Genomic DNA, 17189 nt, shown 5'->3' with positions numbered 1-17189 from the left:
AAGGCACTAATAAAAAATGCAACTTAATGAAAAAATTTTGACACAAGTGTGTAATGAATTTGACTGGGGCTGTGAAAAGGGTGAAGAAAGAATATATTAATGTCTAATTTTAATATAATAAAGTATATACATATATATAATGAATGAAGATAATTTAGTTAGAAGCATTAGAATGAAAACAATATTCACATGTAAGATCTGAACTGAGGGAGCTCTGGTTATTGTTTCAAGTGTTATAATGCAGTAACTGAGCCTTCAAGACTCAGCTGATGCCTTCCTCACTCACAAACACCTCTTGTGCGCATTGAAAATCAGGAAAACCAAAACTGCTGAAATATATGTTAATATGTGTGTCACACACTTGCAGTGAGAAGTCTTTGTGCTATCATCATTGCTGTTTTTCCTTCACACCTACAAAACGAATCCACTCTTAGAAATAAGCTTTGAAAACTCTACAATTTAAGTTCTAATATCCTGTTCATGGTAGTGTAAGTCTAAAGTTAATATCAGCTTGCTTAGAAATGTCTGCCAATTCTCTGGGTCGTCCTTCTGTAGGATGTTCAGTTAAAGAGAGTAAAGTGACAACGAGAAGCATTTACTCTGCATTTTTAATATTTTTTTCTTCATATATATAAATGAAAAAAAAGGGGGAATGTTGATGCACTCTGTGATTTCTAGCACACCTCTTGTTTCCCTAGTGTTGAGCCATCATTTCAAACAACTATTTAATTTCCCATCTTAGAATTTTAGGGCAATGTGTGAGTGGTTGACTAACTTGGGGTTTTCAGACCTTAACTGATCTTATCCTTAAAAATAATGTCATGTGGATACAAAACAAATATTTTTATGTTTTTTTGTTTTATTTTTTTAACACTACTTTTTAAAATATTTATTTATTTATTTTGAGGGGGTGCAGGGAGAACTGCGAGCAGGGAAGCACAGAGAGAGAGGAAGAGAGAATCCCAAGCAGACTGCACGCTGCCACCAGAGTCCCACGTGGGGCTCGAACTCACACACTGTGAGATCAAGACATGAGCCACCCGAGCCACCCAGGCACCCTCCTTTTTTCGTTTTAGAGAGGGGGGGCAGAGAGAGAGAGAGACAGAGAAAGAGAATCTTAAGCAGGCTCCCTGCTCAGCGTGGAGCCCGACGTGGGGCTCAGTCTCACAACCCTGAGATCACGTCCTGAGCCAAAATCTAATGTCAGGTGCTTACAGACTGAGCCACCCACCTGCCCCCAAACCGAGGTTTTTTGTTTTTTTCTTAATGTTTGAAGTTCCATATTTTTAAGCCTCATTATCATAACTGTGAACCCGGCTCCTACAGGGCTCACCCCACTCTGCATTTGAAGAAATCAGAAAAGAGAATATCGGTAAGCATTGTTTTTTCTGTTTAACAGCAAATCCATGCCCTGTTCCTTTTGTGATTCCTGAGAATGCTCTGCTTTCTGAAAAGGAGTTTTACGTTGATCAGAACGTGTCCATCAAGTGTAGGGAAGGCTTCCTGCTCCAAGGCCGGGGCGTCATTACCTGTAACCCCGACGAGACGTGGACACTGACAAGTGCCAAATGTGAAAGTAAGTAAATGGAGATGGAAGCCATTTCATCTCATGAGTGCAAAATGTTTTCTCATCCTTGTGAGATTATTTTGAATCAAGTAACTTAAATGTAGATATTTAGGTCTCTGTCTTATCGTGGTTATCAGCTTCTGTGTTGACAATTTTTAAAATTAAAAAAAAAAAAAAAAAGATCTTTGCATTCCAAACATAGAAAGGAAAAAATCTTCCCAGAAGTAGGCTAAAACCTACCTGACCAGAATTCACTGAAGAGATTTTCAAAACATGCTCTTCTAGGAATGAGCAAAATATTAAATCTAAAATACATATTTTTTTCTGAGGTACCTGTCTGGCTCAGTGGGTAGAGCATGCAGCTCCTGATCTCAGGGTCCTAACGTCAAGCCCCACACCGCGCATGGAGATTACTTTAAAAAAATAAAATAAGGCGCGCCTGGGTGGCTCAGTCGGTTAAGTGTCTGACTCTTGATCTTGGCTCAGGTCTTGGTCTCAGGACTGTAAGTTCAGGCCTCATGTTGGGTTCCATGCTGGCCATGAAGCCTACCTTAAAATAAGTAAATAAGTAAATAAATAAAATACGTATTTTCCCCATATTCTGAGAGTCCCCAGACTATAGGCTGTGGATGCTTTACAATACGAAAATGATTCCACATTGGTTCTCAAACTTGAACCACCTAGAGGGCTTGTTTAAAACAGATTTCTGGACCCCACCCTAGAATGTCTGATTCAGCGAGGCCCAAGAATCTGCCTTTTGAACAAGCCCCCAGGTGTTGCTGCGGGTCCCGGAACCAAACGATTTGAGACCCTCCAGGCTAGTACCATGTGATACATCACACGTCATCTGGCGGCATCTCTTATTGCCTTGTGATAACTCTTGACATCTCTTCACATACGCTTCCTGCACTTAAAACATCTCCCCTGCCCAACGTTCTGCCCTCCGGCTCCCTTGTACTCCAAGCTACTCCCTCTGCAGCAGTCAATGAACAAATTCTCATCGAGTCTAACCAGATGCAAGACACTGGGCTACATAGTCGACAACTGTATCATGCCTACAGTAGCGTCTATCTTTAGAACACTTGCACCCCAGTTGTGAAGTGTGAAGGCCATGGGGATTGTGGAGTCAGAGAAGACCTGGGTTTGAATTCTATCCTCAAAACTTTCTAAGTCGGAACTCATGCCAGTGCCCTAACTTCTCCGAACCTTCGGGCTCTCCTGTGTTAGTGACACCAATAATAGCTATCTTGTAAGTTTGCTTTGAAGAGTAAATGAACTGGTGTATTTTAGCAGTGTCCCCTGGTAGGAGGAGATGCACCAATGGCCCAAGTGCCTGGAGTTTCAACTAGCAGCCTACTACAGCATTAGAATTTTGATTTTAGGGCACCTGGGTGGCTCCGTCGGTCAAGTGTCCGACTTTGGCTCAGGTCATGAACTCACAGTTCCTGAGTTTGAGCCCTGCACCAGGCTCTGGGCTGACCGCCTGGAGCCTGGAACCTGCTTCAGATTCTGTGTCTCCCTCTCTCTCTCTCTCTGCCCCTCCCTCACTTACACTCCGTCTCCCTCTCAAAAATAAATACACATTTAAAAGATTAAAAAAAAAAAAGAATTTTGATTTGACTCCAGGGAACATATACTATGCTTTTAGTCTTATAAAATCTACTCCAAGTGAAATAGGAAGCATTACGTGTGTATAAGCCTTGACCACCAGCCTGGACTAAAGCAGGCCAAGTGGCCTGATTTCTGCACGCATATCCTCACATCGGTCTTGGCTCCCTGACAAATACCACTCCGAGCACTGGAAGAAAAAGCAAGGAGAGACATGCACTCTGGTGCATGCTTAATTATTCCTCAATATTCTTGAGAGGATCAGGGGTTGCCTTGGAGAGAAGGAGACAGTTTCTACCATTGTTTGTTATCCTCAATCCCTCTTCTGCATTTTCCATTAAAGCAAAGCCTCTGGCTTAGAAGAAAGTATCTTCCCTGAGAGACATGAGCAACAACTTCCCTCATTTTTTTGTCACCTCATCCTGATATCTGTCCTTACGAGTCAGCGACTCAAATTCAGTGTGTCTAGGAATCACCAAGGGTAGTAAGATGCAGACTCATAAGCTAGAAACTCCCAGAATGTGCACTTTAAAAAAAAATGGTAATGTTTATTTATTTTTGAGAGAGACAGAGAGACGGAGCACGAGCAGGGAAGGGGCAGAGAGAGAGGGAGACACAGAATCCGAAGCAGGCTCCAGGCTCTGAGCCGTCAGCCCAGAGCCCGACACGGGGCTCGAACTCACGGACCGCGAGATCATGAGCTGAGCCAGAGTCAGATGCTTAACCGACCGAGCCACCCAGGCGCCCCCCCAAAATTTGCACTTTTAATGTGAACCCAAGGTGATTCCCATATAGGTGGTTTGAAATCCATGCTTTGATCACTTCGGTGAACCAGCCATGATCTTTCTACATGCTATTCACCCCAACCTGGAAGCTTCATAGCCTCCACTCAAGCTTTGTAGCCTAGTCCAAATGCTACTCTCACTGCGATTTGTATCTTGACAGTCCTAGGCATAATTAGTGACGTTCACCTTGATTTTCCCATAAAAGAGTCTCCAAGCCTCTATGACAGCTGTCTCTTAAATTGCCCATCTTCCTCCCACTACTCTGAGTAAAGGGGCAGCATTTTCTTCATCAATTTCTTTTCCAGTTTCCAATAAATATTTGATTTAAGTATTTACATTAATACATATTTGATATCCGATTCGTTTAATTAATGTCTGTAACCACCTTAGAAAGAAAAGAAAATTTAGAAAAATCGTACACATTGTTAATTTCCACCGACAAGTTCTTAATGGTATTATGTCCACAGTCACCTTTTAGAAGCCAATTCAGGGAGAGTCATCCAGAAAGTTAGACTTCTACAAACTGGATATCGATTGGAGCACCAACTCTAATTCAACCCTTGTCTTGTGAGCCTCCCCAGAACGACTCTAGTTAAAGCAAAATTAGTTACAAGATTTTTTATTGAAATTTACATACAGTACGGGGGTGCCTGAGCGGCTCAGTCAGTTGAACGTCCGACTCTTGATTTTGGCCCAGGTCATGATCCCAGAGTCGTGAGATCGAGCCCCGCATCAGGCTGCTCACCAAACATGGGGCTTGCTTGGGATTCTCTCTCTCTCTCTCTCTCTCTCTCTCTCTCTCTTAAAATAATAAAAATTAAAAATATACAGTATGCATCACTTTTAAAATTATCATTCATTCTCACACGTTTCATAAGTGACAAGTCACTGCTTTACAGTCTTGAAAAGAAGGAAACTGATGTGAAACCTTGAATGTTGTAAACCTCATCAAAGTGTGTAAATTGAGTCTCTAGAGGCTAGAGACAATATTCATTCATTTACTCATTTGTTATCAAGAGCCCACCGCATGTCAGTTGCTACTCTAGGCACTAATAAAACAGCCTTGATGGAATCTGCAATACTGCAATTAATGATCTTTACTCTAACACAATAGACTACAAATAGTCCCCATGCTTCTCGTCTTCTAATTTGATAAACATCCTGCATTGAAGTTCTCTTGGAAGCCACCTCTCTGGTGCTATTTGATCTTTGCTCTTGAAATGAATTCAGTCTTTGAGATGAGACTGTGTTCTCTCTCATCCGCTGGCTGGGTTAGTAGCACAGGCTCAATTGTGCTTTTGTTTTCCTGTAGAAATATCTTGCGGTCCGCCAACTTTTGTAGAAAATGCCATCACTCGAGGCGTGCGTTATCAGTATGGGGACATGATCACCTACTCCTGCTACAGTGGATACATGTTGGAAGGTCCCCTAAGGAGTGTTTGCCTGGAGAATGGAACCTGGACATCACCTCCTGTTTGCAGAGGTAAGGAAATATTTGAATGGTTATTTCTCATTGAAACTGTAGAGAAATGTATATGGAAGTCTGGGGAGGCCAACAGCTAGGATGCCTGCTCTGTTCTTTTTCCTTGGCTTTAAATTTTCTCTTGGGGCACCTGTGTGGCTCAGTTGGTTGAGCGTCTGACTTCAGCTCAGGTCACGATATCAGGTTCGAGCCCCGCGTCAGGCTCTGTGCTGACAGCTCAGAGCCTGGAGCTGTTTTGGATTCTGTGTCTCCCTCTCTCTCTGCCCCTACCCCACTCGCACTCTGTCTCCCTCTTACTCTCTCAAAAATAAACATTAAGAAAACATTTTTAAAAATAAATATGTTTCCCTTGACATTTGTGTCATTTTCCTTAACATTCTGGGTTTGAGTTTTAAAAGCTTTCACACAAAACTCTGGCCCAGCACACTGCCCCTTCCTGAGTCAATCATGGCTCCTCGGGGAAGTGCTTGTGCTCTCTTGGAGTGTTCTCCAGCTGCTAGGGGGAAGCTGTGTCATGTCTGAGCCACGAGGACACCTCTCGGATGCTCAGGTGTTTCAGCAGATTCCAGTTCCACACTCGCATCCTGGGCAGACCCCTAGCCCCGCTGGGGACGGGATAGCCCGCCCAGTGGGCAGATTCAGAGGAGAGAGGTACCAGTCAGCTCCAGGGAAGCTGAGCCCACCCCATGGTCTCCCTGGCCACGCTGGGGGCTGGTGACAAGCACTCTGAGTTCATGTGAGCACTGCTGTCTCTTCATTTGGTGCACTGAATTGGCAAACCCAAGGATGAATTGTGTATGTGCACTCAATAAAATCTTCCTTGGGGGAAGAAGGTTCTGTGCTTAAAATTCTGCAAAATTGAAAGAAGTAGACAATGAGGCATCCTGGTATGTCCTAAAACTTATACTTTTCTAGTAGAACAGATTTGTTTTGTTTTGTTTTGTTTTGTTTTACAAATCATAGTGATTGTTCCATTCTACTGCAAGTCAGGAGCTATGCTAGTGAACATGACAAACATTAACTCAGGAACTAAAAGAATAATCTAATTGTTGAATGAGTTGTTCACATGGCCGCGTGAACAATGGTTGGATTTGGATTTGGGGTGAAAAGGCCAAAGTCTTTAATGAGCTGTGGGGTTGGGAGAATTGAGGAAATCCATGAACGGATGGCCTCAAAAGAGGCAAGGGCAATTGCAAGAGCTGGAAGGAGATTGTCTGACAGCAGCAGTGAGAAATGAGATCACTTACAGGCGAGATGTAAGAGAAGGTACAACCTCTTCGTCGTGAGAGGGCAGCTGAGGAGGTGACATCCTCAAAGAATAGCCCAAGTTTCCCTTAAAACCAGAAGGCAAATGAGAGTCGTGTGTTTGCTTTGCTTGCTTGTTTGTGTCTTCACTTGTTTGTTTTAAGACACTGAGTGACAGAGGCAGCACCAAAGAGCTATTGGCCATCAAAGGGCACCTTCGGAAGGGCATTTCCACATCTTCTGGAAGAGGCATTTCCCCTGGGGCAGACCAAAAGAGATTACCTTTGGCCTGAACCACCTTGTCCCCTTCTGCTCTGAACCCCCAGGTTATTAAGTTTTGGAAGCCATATTCCCAGAACTACCCAAGCTTGTGTATGCCTCTGTCTCAAAACCCTCACGTTAACCCCTCACTGAATCTTGAGATTCAGTTTTGTTTCTCTTCTGTAAAACTTGACTCAAGGAAATATAAATAAGGAATCCTGTCTTCTGACAGACACTCTTCTATAATTCCCTAGATTTGTGACCCATCCTGCTTCTTTTCCAGCTGTCTGTCGATTCCCATGTCAGAATGGAGGTATCTGCCAACGCCCAAATGCCTGTTCCTGTCCAGATGGCTGGATGGGGCGCCTCTGTGAAGAACGTGAGTCTCCTCAGACCTTACATACTATGTCCTTAAATCTTACTTTGAGTCCTGATACCTTGCCTGGAAGCTGCCAAATCAGGGGAGTTACTAGGAACTGGCTTTACTGGTGGAAGGAACTCATTTGCTTTGGTGGAAGCAAACTTTACTGGTGGAAGGAACTGGCTTTACTGCTGGAAGGAACTCATTTGCTTTTGGTGGGCTTTACTGGTGGAAGGAGCTCATTTGATCCTGTGGTAGACCAGACAAGAGCATCTGGAGTCTATCTGAATATGTCAATTGGTTGCAGAAGAATTGGAAGGAATATAAGTGACCTTGAAAACACAGTTATCAAGAGCCGTCTCCACACATACCTCCTGTCACAAATTCCCAAGAATCTTCTTGGGAAGGAGTTTATAATAGAGGGTTTCCCAGCCCCCATCTTCTCCTACCTCAAGTCAATTTATATACTGTGTCTCTCATTGCTGCAGTTGGGATACATTCACAGCATTGCATAACATTGTACTTTGTGTGTTGTATTTGCAACCCACCATTCACTCTTTTTCATTAGGGGTGGTTCTTCCCAACTTAAAAAAAAAAAATAGGGGAAGCGGTCACTCCTGTGTCTACACAACGCTTAGTAAATTAATACAGAATTTTGATCCTTGTAAGTTTGAATTTGAACTTGCGGGAGAAAGTGAATAAGTGATTTTGAAAAAAATTTTAATGGCTAAACTATTCTCTGTTTTAATATCTTAAAAAATATATGTGGGAAAAATTATTGCCTGTTTCATTGGGAGTGGTATATGGAAATCACATCCAGGGTCATTCATGTGATGGCTCTTGGCCTCTATCAGTTTTATCATTTTTTTGAAGGCCAGACATGTCATAAGAGATTCTAAAACTGTTTTGAGTGTAACTATTTCAACTAATCTAGAAAGAAAAAAATATATACAATGGAAATAAATTTAGGCCAACAACTCACCAAAGCAAGTATTCTCACACTGAGTAAGAAAGAAGAAGAATTACGTTTTTCCTCCCTCTGCTCTGCTATCATTCTTTCCCATTTAGAGCTCCCAAACTTGACCTGCTTTAATGCTAAGCGTCCAAAGACTGGGGAAACATTTACCCTGGGGGACCCTGACAGCAGGCCTAGCTTGGTTCACAGAGCACGTGCCTGTGCTACTGCATTAGACCAGGGTTCCCCAAGCTTTAAGGTGCATACGCTCCTCCTAGGAGATGTGAAATGCAGATTCTGATTCAGTAGTTCTGGGTTGGGACCTGCAATTCTGCATTTTGTAGCCAACTCCTACGTAATGCTATTGGCTGGAGAACTGTGCTTTGAGTAAGCAAGCCAATAGACAATCTCACTCCTTCTAAACAGACTATTCCCTTTTAAAGAGCTCAGTAATTTCTAGGAAGAATGATCACTGGGGACAGTGTAGGAGAGGCCTCACTCAGTCCCCATCAGGCCTTTGCTTCAAGGAAATAAAGGATGAGCTGTTCCATCGCTACTAATGTGTTGCCAACACCGGCCTACAGAGAGCCCATCTGACCCGTTCTTAGATTTAATTCGAGACAATAAGAGAGCCTCGAGACGGCCAAACTTCTTGAGCACTTTATGTAATTTGAAAAGGAAATTTGAAACAATAACAACGGGAGAACATTCTGCTTATCCTGTGAAGAGAAAGCACATCGATAGCGGACATCGATCACGGTGTATCCTCTCTAAAAGAGTGCATTTGGCACTAGAGTCATTTCATTAGGCTAAAGGTCCAGGCTTACTTTCCTGATTGTGTTTTTCCAGTGATACTGATTAATAAACAGAACACATCCGGGGAGACTATCTAGTGGGTCATTCAAGGTTTTACTCCTCCCGGAAAACGTTTTGTGAACACTTGAACGGATGTCTGAGTGTGTGTGTGTTTTGATTTAATCCCTGTCGATCTCCTTTCTAGCAATATGCATCCTCCCCTGTCTGAACGGTGGTCGCTGTGTGGCCCCTTATCAGTGTGATTGCCCACCTGGCTGGACGGGGTCCCGCTGTCATACAGGTAGGTCTTCTCTCTGGGTTTGTTTTCTTGGTGACTTGGCTCCATGAGGCCCTGGAGAACATTGATGAGTATGACTCAGATTCAGAGGTGGCAGTGAAACAAAAGGATGCCAAGGTTTTTCACAAATCCCCCAAGATGGTGTCTTGAATGAGAGTCTCAATGCTGAACTCTACGGCTGCTTCGTAGGCACCTGTCAGGGTCGTGAACCAAAGAAGAGCTTCTAAGTCAGCTCAGCCGCCTGCCTTCTTCACGTCATCTGCTCTGTTTGCAGAATATCGAGAAAGCATGCGGAGGTTCAGAAGAATATTTATTTTAAACTCTGTGAAACTAAATTACTGTATTTGTGGTAACTAGAAAGAACACGACCCTGAATAAAAACCATTTAAGTTAAAGTGGAAATCTCCTCAAAGAGATGGTTCCTTCGTGGACAACAGTAACAAACTGTTGTTCATTGATTGGTGACAAATGTTGTCCCCTTAACCTTTGCCTGTCTCAAATATTTACTCTTCTGTACTTTGAGGTCTTAACTGATTATCGATCTGTCCTTGCTCCTCCTAGATTATATGCCACTTGAGGGCAGGGATGCTTCTTCATGATCTTTGTATGTCTATGTATGTCTGTATGCATAGTGCCTGCATATGATCAGTTCTCATATCGAATAAATGAATCTGCTTGAAATGACAGGTTTTGGGGCTCCTGGGTGGCTCAGTCCGTGAAGCAGCCAGCTTCGGCTCAGGTCATGATCTCACGGTCTGTGGGTTCAAGCCCCGAGTCGGGCTCTGTGCTGACAGCTCAGAGCCTGGAGACTGCTTTGGATTCCGTGTCTCTCTCTCTGTCTCTGCCCCTCCTCTGCTCATGCTCTGTCTCTCTCTGTCTCTCATTAAACATTAAGTTTTAAAAAAAAAAAATGAATGACAGGTTTTTAAAGTCTGAAATCTTTAGGCAACTGTTAAAAGAACAGAACTTGCTGTATTTATTTGTATTATGTCTAACATTCTACCATCCCTCGTGAAAGCAGTATTTATACCACCTCTCTGGTGGGTAAAACATCAAGTAGAACAGGCATATTGGCACCAGGGTTTGGCATGAACTCTAAGGCTCAGTGACCATGTAATTTAGCTTTCACACTAGGGCATTTTTTGAGTGAAAGGGGTACTATTAATCAGTAAACCAAGGGAATGGGAGTGAAACATACTGTCACAGGCAAAATCACACGTGTAGTCACCCTCCCTCAAGCCAGCCACCCATGAATGTAGGAAAGGAAAAACCTACCAGAGGAAGCCAAATGTGAAGCTTTTGTTTGAAACTCTAAACGCAATCTATATAGTGTTTGTTTCTAACAAGTCAGCTGTGATGTTTTATCTGCATTTCTCAAATTGAAGTCACATGCAGACGAGTCTGGCCCTTTTCCAGGCATCTTACTCTGCAGTGGGGGCACCGCTCTTCGAGATGGAGGCATCCTTGAGTCTCCTGCTCCTTCCTCTGCGATCACCAGTATCAGCCCCTTTCTGTTTCTTTCTGCACAGTATCTCCTACATCCTCCTCTGTCCTCACTGTCACCAGCTAGTAAAAGAGCTCTTCTTTGAATCACTGTCAGAGTCTATTGATTAATCTTTCTGTCTCCATTTCCCAGCTAGACATCACTATGTACCACTTTGGGCTTATCTTTTTGCCCTATTTAGGAACCTAACATGGTTCCCTATTGTCTCCATATCCAGCCCATATTTTTCAGCCCAAATTCTTCTAACCTCCAAGGTTCTGCCTAAATTGGCTTCAGCGCACCTGATAAAACTCAGTTCCCATCCTACCAATCCCATACCGTCCCCCGCAGTGATGGCTTCTTCATTACCCCCAAATAGTCAGTCCCTTCTCCCCGCATCTCTCAGCACAAACTCACAGTCTCCCTCTTTCCCTTACCTCTTCAACGCTTATCCAACCTCAAAAACCCTGCTTAAGCTTCCTCTTATCCCCAAACTTGCTTTATACCACAATAATCTATTTTCTAACATTCCATTTCTGTAGATACTACACAGTTCGTTAGAACCATGAAGTTTAAAGCTCCATTGATCTGCTTTATTTGTATTTCTTTTAGCTCCTTGGCTCCCTAACTAGAATAAGCTCCCTAATGATGCCGCATCATATAGTGTTCCTTTCTTGTTAACCTCGCAGCAGCTATCTTGGCACGTGCTTACACCCCCTACATATTAAGCAGACAGCAGTGTATGAAACAGGAGAAAAGATGCAGAATGGCCTCTAAGTAGATAATTCTAGCTAATTGAATTCTCTAAAAGGGGCTCTGCCAACAGTGAAGATAGGTACACTAACCAAGTAAAGACATTCAGAAGTCTTCGCAAGCATAGAATCAGAAAAGCGAGAGTAGTCACCAAAAGATCATTCTAGTCAAAAGTGTGGAAGCATAACACAGGTGTGTTCACCATAGCAGGACTGAAGCCATAGAGGGAATGTAGGGGTGTGGCTGGGAAATGAAGCTGTAAAGATGGACAGAGCCAGAGTAGAAAAATGCAATGGGTGCCAAGTTCAAGATGCTGGATTAGGTCTTACGAGCAACAGAAGCCACTGAAGGGTTTTAAGCAGGAAAATCATACGATCGGATTTTCTTTTAGAAAAGTGATTTTGGCAGCAGTATGGAAAATGGCAGAAAGTAATACTTGCAATAGGGAGACCATTTAGGAAGTTATCAAAGCAGAATTGGCAAGATGTAATGAATTCTGAAAAAATGATAACCAAAAAAGATGTATTTGAGAGAAGTTACTGTTTTGTTATAGATACACTGCAGTGGGAGAGGTCTGAGAAGAGTCAAGACTGATACAGCTTTGGGGTCCCTGAGGGAAAGGTGGTGCCATTTACTGAGATAGAGAACCCAAGAGGAGCAACTGTGAATGTATGGTTAAGGAGTTAAGTATGTACATGTTGAGTTTGAGGAGCCCATGAAACCTGCAAGGGAGAGGTCTGATAAGGAGTTGAATGACGGTTTGAGTTCCCAGAAGATACATCTAGATTGAAGATAGTGGTATGTGAGTCATCAATGGAAAACATACACGAAGAAAAACGTAAGACGGTGCAGAAGGCACATAGCACGAGAAGGTAGCCTAAAATGGAATATTGGGGGCACCCATATTATAGGGAAGGAGGAAGGTGTTAAGCTATTAGACAAGGAAGTGAAATGAATTTGTTAGTACTGTCAGGAACCACTAAATCATCATGCTATTGAAAAGGAGTAATTTGGGGTGCTTGGGTGGCTCAGCTCAGGTCATGATCTCACGGTTCACGAGATCAAGCTGCCATCAAGGTCTGCACTGATAGTGCAGAGATTTATTTATCTCAAAATAAATAAATAAACATTTAAAAAATGAAAAGGAGTAAATTTTTTATTAGCAAGCGGAATCTATGGAGAGTTAGTTTTCAATGATTGGGTTTTATTTTTGTTATTTTTAATTCTGCTTTGTCTCGGGGCGCCTGGGTGGCGCAGCCGGTTAAGCGTCCGACTTCAGCCAGGTCACGATCTCGTGGTCCGTGAGTTCGAGCCCCGCGTCAGGCTCTGGGCTGATGGCTCAGAGCCTGGAGCCTGTTTCCGATTCTGTGTCTCCCTCTCTCTCTGCCCCTCCCCAGTTCATGCTCTGTCTCTCTCTGTCCCAAAAATAAATAAACATTGAAAAAAAAATTAAAAAAAAAATTCTGCTTTGTCTCATAATTTCCTCTTTGTTATGTGGCAAATGCATGCCTTCTCTTGGCCCATACCTACTCTTAACTCCCCAAGAGAGCTCCCCACGGGCAAAGATGGTTTTACCTTTGTCCTCGCTCTTCCCACCTGGTGCTTGCATATCAAGTGCTTGGTACTTTCTGGAGTTTTCCCCATGTTTTATAAATAAGTGATAAAAGAAGTGGCATTTGTGGGGTGCCCAGGTGGTTCCGTCAGTTAAGCGTCCAACTTCGGCGCAGGTCCTGATCTCACAGTCTGTGAGTTCGAGCCCCACATCGGGCTCTGTGCTGATAGCTCAGAGCCTGGCCCCTGCTTCAGATTCTGTGTCTCCCTCCCTCTCTGCCCCTCCCCAACTCACACACTGTCTCTCCCTCAAAAATAAATAAACTTAAAAAATAAAAATAAAAATAAGAAGTGACATTCATGTATATCTTACCAAAGATGAGTTTTTCATCTGGGGAAGGCTACTTGTCCAAGCAATAATGAGGGTAAAATCATGAGGCTGAAACTTTCTCATTTCCAACCTTCTTTCAACAAGAATTTTATTTTCTTCCTCCTCGAGAAAGTTCTTCTTTCTCTGTGATATATTAAACTTGCTGGTGGTAGGTCTTCATCAGTTTTTAGCATCTGTAAATTTTGTAGCAAGCAGAGTGTGGTTATGCCAAGATGGCCTTGTGAGAAAAGATGTCCATATAGTAAATCTTTGGATGTTCACTCAGGGTTTTCCCTGTGGCTAACTTTTAATTCTATTCCAGGTTCTGCAATTCCAAGTAAAGCTGGTAAAAGCCATGAAAATTGTGTTTTCTAGCAAATACAAGGAGCTTTTGAATCATCTGCTATTTTTATTTATTTGGTTTTTTTGTTGTTGTTGTTGTTATTTTGGATAATCTTTGTGTCTGATTATCATACGTGTCAATGTCTGGTGTAACAACGCAGTCAGTCATAGAATTCACTGCCAGCTCTCTCAAGTGATACACAGTCTCACTGAGCGCTTGAAAAATTTGCAGTTCAAAACGGTATACATCACATCGGTTGCATAAATAAAAAGAATTGCTGAGAAAAATCAGTGGATTTAATGTCATCAGCAGAGGTTTCAATACACAGGCAGGACTTAACCTGGGACTTACATTTGCAACTTGACTAGCTTGGAAGGGAAAGGGAGGGATGGTGGGTAGTTCACATGAGACCCAAGGTCAAACGGAGTGGCAGGAATGTGTAATACAAATGGTCAGTGAGGAATGGGAATGGCTGGAGTGGAAAGCAGAATCAGATCTTATTCTACACCTCTTCATGGATGTTTTCCAACCTGCTAAATATTAATTAAATAAATGCATGAATTTTTCATCCCAGCTGTTTGCCAGTCTCCCTGCTTAAATGGTGGAAAGTGCATAAGACCAAACCGATGTCATTGTCTCTCAGCTTGGACAGGACATGACTGCTCCAGGTAAGACCATTAGAAGAAACGAATGTTTAACTATAACACAAAGAGATCAAAATTCAAGTTAAGTGTGTCCCAAAAGCCAGAACGTATCTCCAGTTTAAGTAGAAGCTTTTATTTTCCAAAAATATCCGCTTTCCGGTACTCTTTAAATTTGAACTAAAGCCACACAAAGAAGTGTTAGTTAAGGATTGACAAAAGGGTATCTCACAAATAAATAATCTTGTGCTTACCTTTGGCAGCACATAAAGTCAAAATTGGAACACTACAGAGAAAGTTAGCATGGCCTCCTCTAAAAGGATTGCATGCAAATTCATGCAACATTCCATAGTTTTCCAAACAAAAGAAAAAAGGTTTCATTAAACAAATAAATTAACTGCCTTCATGAGCAGAAGATTGCATCCTTCATATGTAAGGTTGTAAAATAAATAAGAAACAGTACATTTTAATGATGTTCATTTGCATTCCTGATTACAAAAAAAATACTATTGAAATTGATAAGAAATGTTTATTTTTAAAATCAAAACTCTTGTTTCATATTTTTAGTGTGTGTGTGTATATATATATATATACATACATATATATATATATTCAGTATTTAATTGACTAAAAAATTTTAGTGTAAAAATACATCTGTCAATTGGTTTCTCATTTCTAACCAGTAAGTATGTTAGTTGAGAAAAGATTATCACAAAATTAAGTCTAAGGAAAAAAATACGTTTAAAATAATGTAAACTTTTTTATTGAAGAATAATTGACATACATTATATTAGTTATATCAGGTATACGATATAATGATTTGATATTTGTATATATATTGTAAAATGATGACCACAGTAGATCTAGTTAGCATCCATCACCATATATAATTACAAAATTTTCTTCTCATGGTAAGAACTTTTAAGATTTGCTGTCTTAGGAATTTTCAAATATGCAACACAGTGTTTTTAACTGTAGTCACCATGCTGTATGTTACATCCCCATGGCTTATTTATTTTATAACTAGAAGTTTGTACCTTTTGACTCCGTTCATCCATTTCACCCCCACCCCCTGCCTCTGGCAACCACCAATCCGTTTTCTGTATCTGTAAGGGATTTTTTTTGGTTCTTTTAGATTCCACATATTAGTGAGACCATATGGTATTTGTCTTTCTCTGTTCAACTTATCTCACTTAGCATAAAGTCCTCAGGGGCCATCCATGTTGTTGTAAATGGCAAGATTTCATTCTTTCGTAGCTGAATAGTATTTCATTGTGTGTGTGTGTGTGTGTGTGTGTGTGTGTGTGTGTGTGTGTGTCACATTTTCTTTATCCATTTATCAATTAATGGACACTTACGTTGTTTTCATATCTTGGCTATTATAAATAATGCTGCAGTGAACATGCTACATACATCTTTTCAAGTTCGTATTTTCATTTTCTTCAGACAAATACCCAGAAGTACAAGTAGAGTTGCTGGATTGTATGGCAGTTTTGTTTTTAATTTTGTTTTCTTTTTTGAGGCGCCTCCGTGCTGTTTGCATAGTATGCAATTTGCATTCCGACCGACAATGCACAAACGTTCTCTTTTCTCCACATTCTTGCCGAAATTTGTTATTTCTTGTCTTTCTGATAATAGCCATTCTCCCTGGTGTGAGGTGATATCTCACTGTGGTTTTGATTAGCATTTCCCTGATGACTGATGATGTTGAGCACTTTTCATGTACCTATTGGCCTGCTCTATGTCTTCTTTGGGAAAATGTGTATTCATATCCTCCGCCTATTTTTTAATCCAATTGTTTGGGGTTTGTTTTTATTTTGTTTTGTTTGTTTGTTTGTTTTGTTATTGGGTTGTATAAGCTCTTTATGTATTTTGGATGGTGACATCTTATCAGATATATAATCCCATTCAGTAGGTGGCCTTTTCATTTTGTTTGTTGATGGTTTCATTTGCTGTGAAGAAATGTTTAGTTTGATGTAGTCCCACTTGCTGATTTTTGCTTTTCTTGACTTTGCTTTTGCTGTCAAATCCCCCCAAAAAAATCATCACCAAGTTCTATGTTTTCTTCTAGGAGTCTTATGGTTTCAGCTCTTATATTCAAATCTTTAATCCATTTTGAGTTAATTTTTATGTTTGGTATAAGAAAGTGGTCCAATTTCATTCTTTAGCATGTGGCTGCCCAGGTTTCCCAGCACCATTTGTTGAAGAGTTTGTTGTATATCCTTGGCTCCTTTGTCATAAATTAATTGACCATACGTGCAACGGTTTATTTCTGGGCTCGTTTTTCTGTCTTTCTGATCTCCGTGTCTGATTTTATGGCAATACCGTATTGTTTTGATTACTAAACTTTGTAATATAGTTTGAAATGCAAGAGCGTGATGCCTCTAGCTTTGTTCTTCTTCCTCAAGGTTTAAACTTTTTTAAACTTCAGGAAATGTCAGACGTACTACCTCATACCACGGATAAAATATTTTCAATATTGTAACGTTGTCCTCACAAATGTTGCAGTGTTGGAATATTAACAGCTCTATTTTAAGGTTTTCAGTACGTGTCATTGTATTACATCACTTAGATTTGCATTATGTACATTTACTTCTGTCTTAAAGTAATCATTTAAAATAAATGGATATTTTCATATTCTCTTCAAAAAGTGGGAAATTCAGCCAACTGAAATCATCTCTAATTTTCCC

General features: G+C 41.3%; 1 protein-coding gene and 1 non-coding gene across 3 annotated transcripts in view; both read left to right on the top strand.

Annotated features, from left to right (window-relative positions):
* The window catches only part of SVEP1 (sushi, von Willebrand factor type A, EGF and pentraxin domain containing 1), a 200418-nt gene that overhangs the window by 180703 nt on the left and 2526 nt on the right, over positions 1-17189 (top strand). Inside the window, exons 43-47 of one of the 2 annotated variants that reach the window (XM_045469413.1) lie at positions 1400-1576; positions 5273-5443; positions 7233-7328; positions 9266-9361; positions 14433-14526. In XM_045469413.1, coding sequence (XP_045325369.1) covers positions 1400-1576; positions 5273-5443; positions 7233-7328; positions 9266-9361; positions 14433-14526 — 634 coding nt within the window. The remainder of the gene's footprint in view (positions 1-1399; positions 1577-5272; positions 5444-7232; positions 7329-9265; positions 9362-14432; positions 14527-17189) is intronic. The other variant, XM_045469414.1, reaches the window with a different exon arrangement.
* On the top strand, positions 14746-14855 carry LOC123593890. The gene has a single exon (XR_006710577.1). It is a non-coding gene; the product is annotated as a U6 spliceosomal RNA (small nuclear RNA).

This window comes from Leopardus geoffroyi, chromosome D4 (genome assembly GCF_018350155.1).
Source record: "Leopardus geoffroyi isolate Oge1 chromosome D4, O.geoffroyi_Oge1_pat1.0, whole genome shotgun sequence".
NCBI classification, from domain to species: Eukaryota; Metazoa; Chordata; class Mammalia; order Carnivora; family Felidae; genus Leopardus; species Leopardus geoffroyi.
Note: the sequence above shows the minus strand (reverse complement) of the source record. Positions and strands in the feature narration are given on the sequence as shown.